Genomic DNA, 13,542 nt, shown 5'->3' on the forward strand with positions numbered 1-13,542 from the left:
TTTTTTTTGTCTTAAAAAACGATACAACAGGATTCCTAGGACCTTTTCGGGGGGAGACGTTTTGTGGATACGGCCCCAACACTCCTACTCTAAGACATGTCGTGAATACGGACCCAGGACTGTATCGAATCAAACAAATAAAAAGTTAAGTACTACTGTGTCTTTTGTGATTCTACAGAAAACATCTAAGCATATCAGAATAAAAAAAGGGATATTAGTGTACTTTTGTTTTGCTTGATGCGTTTTATTCTGTTAGACAGTGTTTCTGTGGCAGGTGATAGATGACATGAGTAACGCTCTGGGAACGGGCAGCTAAAACCCTTTTTGGTGGTCATAAACAATGGGGTTCAATGAGATACAGACAATAGGATGGATGAAACGATCCACACGATCAAACCAATCCAACAACATGGGAATCCTAGTTACCGCCTGGCGGTATGTCCTTGAAGATTTAATATGCAGACTGAAGGTTAAAAAATCAACCTGTGCAGATGTAAATAGTTGGAAAGTAGAAACATATCCAAGTATTGTACTGAAGTAGAATTATTGTCCTATTACTGAACCACTAGGCTAGTCTGTTAGTTAGTCAGCCTGACACCTGAAGTACTGTATGTGGATGGCTGCACCTCTACTCCCGCTCAGCAATGGCCACCAGGTGAGTGTCGATCTCTGTCTCAGAGAGTGTCCTGTGAGAGGAAAGAAGAGAAGATGAGAGTGGATGTTAGAAACCAGGGTTGGGGAGACAGAAAGAGAGAATTTTGGCTGTTGTTCCCTTGTTTAAATCCTTGAACATTACCATATGAGCATATAAAAAACACAGTGATGACAAAATGCAGTTACTGTGATAGTATAGTACCTGAACTTGGGGCTTTCCTTAGTGACCACACCCACTTCAATTTCACTGGGCTTGAAGTCCATGGACAGAATAGAAGAGAGACAGGAGATGGCCAACTATAGGAGGAGAGAGGGAAAGAAACAGAGAGAGTAGAGAGAGAGATTGAATACAGTACAGACTTTCACTTTTCGCCAGATGTTTCCATGAGTATCCAGGTGTATCCATCCGCCTACCTCCACAGTCATCTCATATGACAGCTCCGGCCTCTTCTTCAGTTTCTTCTCCAGGTAGCTGTTAGCCTCTGTCTGCTTGGCCCCCACGCTGGTGGCCCTGAAGCCACAGAAGTAGCCTGCCGGGTCACACTTATACAGCATGGGACCCAGCTGGGGGTCCATGGCCACCAAGATCATACCTGGAGACATTGGGAGGAAAAGGATATGGGTCTGAGTCCTCTGTGTGGGAGTTAGGACTCACCTACTGCACATCGATTTTCTCAATCACTTTGGTGCCATTTTCACAACACAAAGCACACAAATCTAAACAGATCATCAAAATGGCTCATGTTTAAAAACTCTCAGCACATCTTCAGTTGACTGGGTGCAACAAATAAATTCAGTCTTTTGTTCACTGCACCAAAGCACTCTTTCAATTTGGATACATATTATATCTACTGAACAGAAATATAAATGCAACATGTAAAGTGTTGATCCCATGTTTCATGAGCTGAAATAAAAGATCCCAGAAATGTTCCATAAGCACAAAAGGCTTATTTTGCTCAATTTCTGTGAACACATTTGTTTACATCACTGTTAGTGAGCATTTCTCCTTTGCCAAGATAACCCATCCACCTGACAGGTGTGGCATATCAAGAAGCTGATTAAACAGCATGGTCATTACATAGGTCCACCTTGTGCTGGGGACAATAAAACCACTAATATGTGCAGTTTTGTCACAAAACACAATGCCACAGATGGCTGAAGTTTTTAGGGAGCTTGCAATTGACATGCCAACTGCAGGAATGTCCACCAGAGCTGTTGCCAGAGAAGTGAATGTTCATTTGTTATCCATAAGCTGCCTCCAACTGTCACGGTCGTCTGAATAATTATCGGACCAAACTGCAGCGCGATATGGTTTCCACATAATATTTATTTGAAAACGCACAAAACAACAAGGAAAGGATGAAACAAACAACTAACCGTGACTACAGAGGTGCTACGTGCACTAACTCAAAACAATATCCATAAAACACAGGTGTAAAAAATGCTACTTAAATATGATCCCCAATTAGAGACAACGATAGCCAGCTGCCTCTAATTGGGAATCATAACAAACACCAACATGGAAAAACTAAACTAGAACCCCACTGTCATGTTCTGATCATAGTTCTGTTATTTTATCTTTGTTTTAGTATGGTCAGGGCGTGAGTTGGGTGGGCAGTCTATGTTTGTTTTTCTATGTTGGTTTTTGAGTTCGGCAGAGGCAGCTGTCAATTGTTGCCCATGATTGAGAATGCAGCGTGGTAACGGGCAGCAGCAGTGATCGCAGGACTCATGGACTTGGGATGAGATTCTGGACGGCAAGGGACCATGGGCACAGGCTGGAGGCCCGAGAGGCAGCCCCAAAAATTTCTTAGGAGGGGCCACATAGGGAGTGTGGCGAAGGCAGGTAGGAGACCTGCGCCAACTTCCCGTGCTTACCGGAGAGCAAGAGGGACCAGGCAGGCACCGTGTTATGCCGTGAGGCGCACGGTGTCCCCGGTGCGTGTGCATAGCCCGGTGCGGTACATCCCAGCGCCTCGTATCGGCCGGGCTAGAGTGGGCATCGAGCCAGGTGCCATGAAGCCGGGTCAGCGCATCTGGTCTCCAATGCGTCTCCTCGGGCCGGTGTACATGACACCAGCCTTACGCATGGTGTCCCCGGTTCGCAAGCACAGCCCAGTGCGGGCTATTCCACCTCGCCCGGCTACGGGGAGCATTCAACCAGGTACGGTTGGGCAGGCTCGGTGCTCGAGAGCTCCAGTGCGCCTTCACGGTCCGGTCTGTCCGGTCCCACCTCCACGTACCAGCCCTCCGGTGGCAGCCCCCCGCACTAGGCTGTCTCTCTCTCTTCTCCCTACAGGTGCTCCCGCCTGTTCAGCACTGACAGAGTCTCCCGTCTGTCCTGAGTTGCCAGAGTCTCCCGTCTGTCCTGAGTTGCCAGAGTCTCCCGTCTGTCCTGAGTTGCCAGAGTCTCCCGTCTGTCCTGAGTTGCCAGAGTCTCCCGTCTGTCCTGAGTTGCCAGAGTCTCCCGTCTGTCCTGAGTTGCCAGAGTCTCCCGTCTGTCCTGAGTTGCCGGAATCTCCCGCCTGTCCGGAGTTGCCGGAATCTCCCGCCTGTCCGGAGTTGCCGGAATCTCCCGCCTGTCCGTCGCTGCCGGAGTCTTCCGCATGTCCGTCGCTAGAAAACCCCCCATTCACGCCCTGATCTACTCTACCATAGAAAATAAGGGCTCTCTATGGTCAGGACGTGACTCCAACGTAGTTTTAGGAAATTTGGCAGTACATCCATCCGTCTCACAACCGCAGACCACGTGTATGGCGTCATGTGGGCGTGTGGTTTGCTGATGTCAATGTTATGAACAGAGTGCCCCATGCTGGCAGTCGGGTTATGGTATGGGCAGACATAAGCTATGGATAAGAACACAATTGCATTTTATCAATGGGAATTTGAATGCAAAGATATACCGTGTTGAGATCCTGAAGCCTATTGTCGTGCCTTTTATCTGCCGCCATCACCTCATGTTTCAGCATGATAATGCACAGCCGCATGAAGCAGGGATCTGTACACAATTCCTGGAAGCTGAAAATGTCCCAGTTCTTCCATGGCCTGCATACTCACCAGACATGTCACCCATTGGGAATGTTTGGGTACTGACTGGTTTTCTGATCCACGCCCCTACATTTATTTTTAAGGTATCTGTGACCAACAGATGCATATCAGTATTCCCAGTCATATGAAATTCATAGATTAGGGCCTAATGAATTTATTTCAATTGACTGATTCCCTTATACGAACTGTAACTCAATAAAATGTTGATATTTTTGTGTTTATATTTTTGTTCAGTATAAGTATCTGTGTTTCAAAATGCAGTATTCACTTGACTTTTAATATGATTTTCTTGTCATCTGTTAACAATACAATTAACTATTACTTAATCAGACTGCTGAAAACGGATAACTACTGAACCAAAACTATGTAGTGCCTAGTTAATGTACAGTGCATTCGGAAAAATATTCAGACCCCTTCCCTTGTTCCACGTTTTGTTACGGGAGGTGACCGAGAGAAGAGATGGTCCCTCTGACAGAGCTCCAGAGTTTCTCTGTGGAGATGAGAGAACCTTCCAGAAGGACAACCATCTCTGCAGCACTCCACCAATCAGGCCTTTATGGTAGAGTGGGCAGACGGAAGCCACTCCTCAGTAAAAGGCACATGACTGCCAGTTTGGAATTTGCCAAAAGGCACCTAAAGGACTCTCAGATTATGAGAAACAAGATTCTCTGGTCTGATAAAACCAAGATTGAACTCTTTGGCCTGAATGCTAAGCATCACATCTGGAGGAAACCTGGCACCATCCCTATGGTAAAGCATGGTTGTGGCAACATTTACATTTACATTTAAGTCATTTAGCAGACGCTCTTATCCAGAGCGACTTACAAATTGGTGCATACACCTTATGACAACCAGTGGAACAGCCACTTGCATCTAAATCTTGTTGGGGGGGGGGGGGTGAGAAGGATTACTTACCCTTACTTACCCTATCCTAGGTATTCCTTGAAGAGGTGGGGTTTCAGGTGTCTCCGGAAGGTGGTGATTGACTCCGCTGTCCTGGCGTCGTGAGGGAGTTTGTTCCACCATTGGGGGGCCAGAGCAGCGAACAGTTTTGACTGGGCTGAGCGGGAACTGTACTTCCTCAGTGGTAGGGAGGCGAGCAGGCCAGAGGTGGATGAACGCAGTGCCCTTGTTTGGGTGTAGGGCCTGATCAGAGCCTGGAGGTACTGAGGTGCCGTTCCCCTCACAGCTCCGTAGGCGAGCACCATGGTCTTGTAGCGGATGCGAGCTTCAACTGGAAGCCAGTGGAGAGAGCGGAGGAGCGGGGTGACGTGAGAGAACTTGGGAAGGTTGAACACCAGACGGGCTGCGGCGTTCTGGATGAGTTGTAGGGGTTTAATGGCACAGGCAGGGAGCCCAGCCAACAGCGAGTTGCAGTAATCAAGACGGGAGATGACAAGTGCCTGGATTAGGACCTGCGCCGCTTCCTGTGTGAGGCAGGGTCGTACTCTGCGGATGTTGTAGAGCATGAACCTACAGGAACGGGACACCGCCTTGATGTTAGTTGAGAACGTCAGGGTGTTGTCCAGGATCACGCCAAGGTTCTTAGCGCTCTGGGAGGAGGACACAATGGAGTTGTCAACCGTGATGGCGAGATCATGGAACGGGCAGTCCTTCCCCGGGAGGAAGAGGAGCTCCGTCTTGCTGAGGTTCAGCTTGAGGTGGTGATCCGTCATCCACACTGATATGTCTGCCAGACATGCAGAGATGCGATTCGCCACCTGGTCATCAGAAGGGGGAAAGGAGAAGATTAATTGTGTGTCGTCTGCATAGCAATGATAGGAGAGACCATGTGAGGTTATGACAGAGCCAAGTGACTTGGTGTATAGCGAGAATAAGAGAGGGCCTAGAACAGAGCCCTGGGGGACACCAGTGGTGAGAGCGCGTGGTGAGGAGACAGATTCTCGCCACGCCACCTGGTAGGAGCGACCTGTCAGGTAGGACGCAATCCAAGCGTGGGCCGCGCCGGAGATGCCCAACTCGGAGAGGGTGGAGAGGAGGATCTGATGGTTCACAGTATCGAAGGCAGCCGATAGGTCTAGAAGGATGAGAGCAGAGGAGAGAGAGTTAGCTTTAGCAGTGCGGAGCGCCTCCGTGATACAGAGAAGAGCAGTCTCAGTTGAATGACTAGTCTTGAAACCTGACTGATTTGGATCAAGAAGGTCATTCTGAGAGAGATAGCGGTAGAGCTGGCCAAGGACGGCACGCTCAAGAGTTTTGGAGAGAAAAGAGAGAAGGGATACTGGTCTGTAGTTGTTGACATCGGAGGGATCGAGTGTAGGTTTTTTTCAGAAGGGGTGCAACTCTCGCTCTCTTGATGTCGGGAGGGACGTAGCCAGCGGTCAGGGATGAGTTGATGAGCGAGGTGAGGTAAGGGAGAAGGTCTCCGGAAATGGTCTGGAGAAGAGAGGAGGGGATAGGGTCAAGCGGGCAGGTTGTTGGGCGGCCGGCCGTCACAAGACGCGAGATTTCATCTGGAGAGAGAGGGGAGAAAGAGGTCAGAGCATAGGGTAGGGCAGTGTGAGCAGAACCAGCGGTGTCGTTTGACTTAGCAAACGAGGATCGGATGTCATCGACCTTCTTTTCAAAATGGTTGACGAAGTCATCTGCAGAGAGGGAGGGGGGGGGATTCAGGAGGGAGGAGAAGGTGGCAAAGAGCTTCCTAGGGTTAGAGGCAGATGCTTGGAATTTAGAATGGTAGAAAGTGGCTTTAGCAGCAGAGACAGAGGAGGAAAATGTAGAGAGGAGGGAGTGAAAGGATGCCAGGTCCGCAGGGAGGCGAGTTTTCCTCCATTTCCGCTCGGCTGCCCGGAGCCCTGTTCTGTGAGCTCGCAATGAGTCGTCGAGCCACGGAGCGGGAGGGGAGGACCGAGCCGGCCTGGAGGATAGGGGACATAGGGAGTCAAAGGATGCAGTAAGGGAGGAGAGGAGGGTTGAGGAGGCAGAATCAGGAGATAGGTTGGAGAAAGTTTGAGCAGAGGGAAGAGATGATAGGATGGAAGAGGAGAGAGTAGCGGGGGAGAGAGAGCGAAGGTTGGGACGGCGCGATACCATCCGAGTAGGGGCAGTGTGGGAAGTGTTGGATGAGAGCGAGAGGGAAAAGGATACAAGGTAGTGGTCGGAGACTTGGAGGGGAGTTGCAATGAGGTTAGTGGAAGAACAGCATCTAGTAAAGATGAGGTCAAGCGTATTGCCTGCCTTGTGAGTAGGGGGAAGGTGAGAGGGTGAGGTCAAAAGAGGAGAGGAGTGGAAAGAAGGAGGCAGAGAGGAATGAGTCAAAGGTAGACGTGGGGAGGTTAAAGTCGCCCAGAACTGTGAGAGGTGAGCCGTCCTCAGGAAAGGAGCTTATCAAGGCATCAAGCTCATTGATGAACTCTCCGAGGGAACCTGGAGGGCGATAAATGATAAGGATGTTAAGCTTGAAAGGGCTGGTAACTGTGACAGCATGGAATTCAAAGGAGGCAATAGACAGATGGGTAAGGGGAGAAAGAGAGAAAGACCACTTGGGAGAGATGAGGATCCCGGTGCCACCACCCCGCTGACCAGAAGCTCTCGGGGTGTGCGAGAACACGTGGGCGGACGAGGAGAGAGCAGTAGGAGTAGCAGTGTTATCTGTGGTGATCCATGTTTCCGTCAGTGCCAAGAAGTCAAGGGACTGGAGGGAGGCATAGGCTGAGATGAACTCTGCCTTGTTGGCCGCAGATTGGCAGTTCCAGAGGCTACCAGAGACCTGGAACTCCACGTGGGTCGTACGCGCTGGGACCACCAGGTTAGGGTGGTCGCGGCCACGCGGTGTGGAGCGTTTGTATGGTCTGTGCAGAGAGGAGAGAACAGGGATAGACAGACACATAGTTGACAGGCTACAGAAAAGGCTACGCTAATGCAAGGAAATTGAATGACAAGCGGACTACACGTCTCGAATGTTCAGAAAGTTAAGCTTACGTAGCAAGAATCTTATTGACTAAAATGATTAAAATGATACAGTACTGCTGAAGTAGGCTAGCTGGCAGTAGCTGCGTTGTTGACACTACACTAATCAAGTCGTTCCGTTGAGTGTAATAATTTCTACAGTGCTGCTATTCGGGGGCTAGCTGGCTAGCTAGCAGTGTTGTTTACGTTACGTTGAGTTAAAAGAACGACAATAGCTGGCTAGCTAACCTAGGAAATCGGTCTAGACTACACAATTATCTTTGAAACAAAGACGGCTATGTAGCTAGCTATGTAGCTAGCTACGATCAAACAAATCAAACCGTTGTACTGTAATGAAATGAAAATGTGATACTACCTGTGAATGCGACCGGGTTGTTGAGTTCTATTCAGTAGACGTTGGCTAGCTGTGGGGATGTTTTTCAGCGGCATGGACTAGGAGACTAGTCAGGATCGAGGGAAAGATGAATGGAGCAAAGTACAGAGAGATCCTTAATGAAAACCTGCTCCAGAGCACTCAGGACCTCAGACTAGGGGAGAAGGTTCACCTTCCAAAAGGACAACAACCCAAAGCACACAGCCAGGACAACGCAGGAGTGGCTTTGGGACAAGTCTCTGAATGTCCTTGAGTGGCCCAGCCAGAGCCCGGACTTGAACCCGATTGAACATCTCTGAAAAGACCTGAATATAGCTGTGCAGCGACGCTCTCCATCCAACCTGACAGAGCTTGAGAGGATCTGCAGAGAAGAATGGGAGAAAATCCCCAATACAGGTGTCCCAAACTTGTAGTGTCATACCCAAGAAGACTCAAGGCTGTAATCGCTGCCAAAGTTGCTTCAACAAAGTACTGAGTAAACTGTCTGAATACCTATGTAAATTTTATATTTCTGTTTTTTCTGTTAATACATTTGCAAAAATGTTTTAAAAAAACGGTTTTCTCTTTGTCATTATGGGGTATTGTGTGTTGATTGATGAGGGGGAAAAAATAATGTAATCAATTTCAGAATAAGGCTGTAACGTAACAAAATGTGGAAAAAGTCAACTGCTGATCACCGTAAAACTATATAATTTGTATGTATAAATGTATCAATTGGACATCAATTTTATGTTGTAAGGTAAAACCGAATCACATATGGATGTGGCTGTAAATACTACATCATCATTCTCCATCAGTGTGCATTAATAGGACAAAGTGGAAAGCATCACTCTATTGTACTACCGCCTGGAATTATAGTGTAGTGTACACTGCACTGCTGAAATACCTGGGTTGTATATTTAAACAATAAGGCCTGAGGAGATGGGGTATATGGCCAATATACCCCATGTTCTTAGCCACGACGCAACGCAGAGTGCCTGGATACAGTCCTTATCCGGGGTATATTGGCAATATACCACAAATCCCAGAAGTGCCTTATTGCTATTATAAACTAGTTACCAACGTAATTAGACCAGTAAATAGTACTTTTTCTTATGTCATACCCATGGTATACGGTCTATACCACGGCTTTCAGCCAATCAGCATTCAGGGCTTGAACCACATGGTTTATAAAACAATACATTTAAAACAATATATATAAAATAACAATTTAAACACTGTAAGATGATGAATTTCAAGCAGAGAGACAGGCGATACTGTTGCAGTTGACAAGTCACGTAGAAAAGGTGATCTTGTAGAATGTTGCATGGGGAACAAATGGCTTACAACACTGCTATGTTTTTACAGTAGCCAACTGCTTTACAATACCCCAATTTCTGATTTATTTGTCCTACGTATGTACTGTAAAAAGATAATGGAGCCGTAAGACTGAGATATTTCTCAACATGCTCACAACCTGCAATTGGATACAAATGATAAAATAATTGGGCATGTTAAGTTATAGTCAAATACTGTATGGAAAATGATATTTACCATCTACTACTCTTTCTATTGAGCACTTCAAAAATAACATTTTTGAAATGTGTAACTTGTATTCTTTGCTTTTGGATGAAATGGTAGTTAAAATGACTAAATGGTGAGCCTATCATTCATTACCTGATGTATTGGTGACTAAACTAAACGTTCTCCGGGTATTTCACTTAACACGTTGATTTTGCATGAATGACTCAGGGGTGAAAGATGTGTGAAACCCCAATGAAAGCACAATGAGAGTTTCTAAACATAAGATAGGGGGCATTACAAGTGTTATCAGTTTATGTAAATATACCACTTACATTTGAAAAATGTGGCAAGGTGATTAAAAAAAACGTTATTTACTGGGCAATCAGGGAGAGGAAAAAAGGGTGTATAGAGGTATTGAAATAAAGGAGATATACAGTCGGCCGGAGAAGGAACCAGGGGACTAATGGTAAGGGGGAGAGGGAGTGAATCAATGGAGAGGAAGAGGACAGAGAGACATAGTGACAGGAGGACAGGGGTACACCACTCACAGCATCCCAAAGGTCTCATCTCAGCGTTCTGTGTGTAGACCTGGGAGATGTCCGCCATTCTCCGACACAACATGTCTGCTGTGATGTCATAGCCAAACTTGTACTTCCATTCGGCGGCCTCCACTCGTGCCCTGTGGACCTGGGATCGACTGTCCGCTGAGGGGGAGAGGAAGAGAGAGTAAAAGGATGCGTGTGTGTGTCAGTGGAGGCTCCTCAGAGGAGAAAGGGGAGGACCATTCTTCTCAGTGAATTTCATAAAAATTAAAAATAATAAAACATTTAAATAAAACTACACTAAATATATTAACGTTACCAAATAATTTATTAAAACACACTGTTTTGCTGCAATGACGGTCTACAGTAGCCTCAACAGCACTCTGTATGGTAGCATGGTATAGCCGGAGGACAGCTAGCTTCCGTCCTCCTCTGGGTACATAGACTTCAATACAAAACCTAGGAGGCTCATGGGTCTCACCCCCTTCCATAGACTTACACAGTAATTATGACATCTTCCGGAGGACGTCCTCCAACCTATCAGAGCTCTTGCAGCATGGACTGACATGTTGTCCACCCAATCAAAGGATCAGAGAATTAATCTAGTACTGAAAGCATAAGCTACAGTTAGCTAGCACTGCAGTGCATAAATTGTGGTGAGTAGTTGACTTAAAGAGAAAGACAATAGTTTTAACAAATTAATTTCTCCAAAAATTAAGGAGAAGGGGGCCTCCCGAGTGGTGCAGTGGTTAAGGGTGCTGTACTGCAGCGCCAGCTGTGCCACCAGAGACCCTGGGTTTGCGCCCAGGCTCTGTCGTAACCGGCCGCGACCGGGAGGTCCGTGGGGCGACGCACAATTGGCCTAGCGTTGTCCGGGTTAGGGAGGGTTTGGCCGGTAGGGAAATCCTTGTCTCATCGCACACCAGCGACTCCTGTGGAGGGCCGGGCGCAGTGCGCGCTAACCAAGGTTGCCAGGTGCACGGTGTTTCCTCCGACACATTGGTGCGGCTGGTTTCCGGGTTGGATGCGCGCTGTGTTAAGAAGCAGTGCGGCTTGGTTGGGTTGTGTATCGGAGGACGCATGACTTTCAACCTTCGTCTCTCCCGAGCCCGTACAGGAGTTGTGGCGATGAGACAAGATAGTAGCTACTAAACAATTGGATACCACGAAATTGGGGAGAAAAAGGGGTCAAATAAAAAATAAAAATTAAGGAGAAGCAATAGAGAGATTGTCATTTTTTTCACTTTCAGTTTCACTTAATTAGCTAGCAAATGCAGCTAGCTAGTTTAGCCTACTCAAATACCCTGCTCAAAAAGACAGATGCTATGTTAGCTAGCTAGCTATGACTATCCACCACAACACTGGAACTCTTCCAAGTCAAGGTAAGCTTTTGGTTTTACTAATTTATTGCCACCAGGCTTCCGGTGTAAGTGCTAAACTGCTAACTAACTATACACTATAAAGTTACTGCGTGATTGTAGCGGGTTTACTAACAAGTTAGTTCTATTAGCTATGTTGACTTTGATGTTACTTTAGCTACTATGGTAACAACGATGTAGGCTGTGTGTAGCAGTTATGGTACGGTTTTGGCTTGGAAAGGTTATTTCGCCTGGTCACATACAGCTGATGTATTGTGCATTGAAGTCCACAAACGAAGGGAAGAGGTGAGAGGAGGACAGCGCGTAGATGCGAGCAGGAATACAACGTGGCTGCTATGAATGTCAACTATGCGTGACCAGAGATGTATTCATTCCACCAATTCTGTTGAAAAACGCTTCTTAAATTAAAGCAAACGGAATAAAACAGGGATAAACATACCTGAATTTGACCAATAGAAAGTTGTTTGCAATTGTTGGACTAATGATTACACCCTAGGTCAGCGGTATTAAATGTGTCACTGTCTGTCCATGTGTCACTGTCTGTCACCAACATTTTCTCTCGACCTGTGTTGTAATCTTTCATTCATAGGCTAGGTTGTAGCAACCTCTTAATGGGTATAGGGATAATTTGAGTATCATTTAGTAGCCTTAACCCTATCGATGTTACATTGAAGTGGGTGAATGGAATATGAATGACAGTTATCCAATATGCTGTAGTAGAAATAAGGCCATGCTCATAAAAATAAATAAAAATGTCCTCCCTCATCTTAAACAGCACCAACCACCACTGGTGTGTATGTGTTGTTATGTGTGTGTGTGTGTGTGTGTGTGTGTGTGTGTGTGTGTGTGTGTGTGTGTGTGTGTGTGTGTGTGTGTGTGTGTGAGATGTGAGATGCCATTATACACACCATTGTGTCCTGTCATCACACATCCAATGCGTGGGGTAAGTGGGTACATGTTGGTCAGAGTGGCAGAATCCAGCAGCTTGTCCTGTATTATAATGACAGGGTCACATATATACATATAGTAGATGGTACCTCATTGTTGTTAGGAATATTGGGTTGGTGCCACAATATAATATTTCGATTGGACAAGCTTTAACAAATTAGTGGCGTGTGCCCAGTCAGCAGAAATGCTCGAGACACCACTCTGTCATGCTTCACTGTTCATGACTGACTCTTTCTCTAACGCCAGATATCAACATTCTGTTTCTAATTTGGATGAAGTCAAAGACAACTAAAACAGAAGTTCCTGGTACATGGAGATGGAGCTAAGTACAGATTATGAATATCTTACCGGCACTTTCTTCTGTGTGACCACCACAGCACAGTCTGTCCCCCGCACGCCCAGTGATGTCAACCCACCCTGCGCGATGGCTTTGAAGGCATACTCTGAGGGACAACACACGAGAACATGAGATTATACTTCTTAAATAAAGGCTAACTTTTAAAAGCTGCATGGGGTAAACATGGGGTAAACACTATAGGTCTAAAGGTGCTCATGGGAAAGTCCCAAACATTGGTAGATCGCTTTATTGGCGGACATATTATACCACAGAGAAGTAACACATATTTAAAACATTTGTATGTTTATAATCACAATATGGTTATAATCACAATACACTACACGTTTGGCCTATGGGGATGCTCACCGTCACATACAGCTACAGCGCTGCAATATTCACTGCGCGACTATCTTAGATGCTTTTAGATGGTATAGAACGATACATATACAGATGCTAGACTAGCATAGGTCGTCCCCTGCACGAAATAAAACTGGAGAAATTAAACAAAATATCTCACCGACTTGATAGAGGCGGCCCTCTGGAGAAAAAATCGTAATGTGTCGGTCAAATCCAGCATTCGAACCACGGGACATTGCTTTGCGTCAAATGATGCACACCTACAGTGAACTTTCGGCGAGTTACCTGTTACCTTTTCTGCAGTATCCTAATAGCCTTATAGGACTATATTCACCGTTGTTGTCTGTTGCAGTAAAACAAGAAGAACAGTCTACAATAGAGAGCAGACGATGATAAAGGTGTTTGTTAAGCTTCCCGGTGGAGTTGTACTTTCTCTTTCTTTTTTCAATGAACCATGAGAAGACTGGCACA

At 46.4% G+C, this 13,542-nt stretch overlaps 1 protein-coding gene across 1 annotated transcript; it reads right to left on the reverse strand.

The window, feature by feature from the left end:
* Positions 1-220: 220 nt before the first annotated feature.
* On the reverse strand, positions 221-13,542 carry LOC118384452 (proteasome subunit alpha type-6-like). Its single transcript, XM_035771008.2, has 7 exons — positions 13,232-13,542; positions 12,726-12,820; positions 12,338-12,419; positions 10,057-10,212; positions 1,069-1,247; positions 857-951; positions 221-686 (listed from the first exon to the last, which is right to left on the reverse strand). Exons 1-7 carry the CDS (start codon positions 13,305-13,307, stop codon positions 629-631), a joined length of 741 nt encoding a protein of 246 aa, XP_035626901.1. The 5' UTR covers positions 13,308-13,542; the 3' UTR covers positions 221-628.

The sequence above is a fragment of the Oncorhynchus keta genome, chromosome 1 (genome assembly GCF_023373465.1).
Source record: "Oncorhynchus keta strain PuntledgeMale-10-30-2019 chromosome 1, Oket_V2, whole genome shotgun sequence".
NCBI lineage: Eukaryota > Metazoa > Chordata > Actinopteri > Salmoniformes > Salmonidae > Oncorhynchus > Oncorhynchus keta.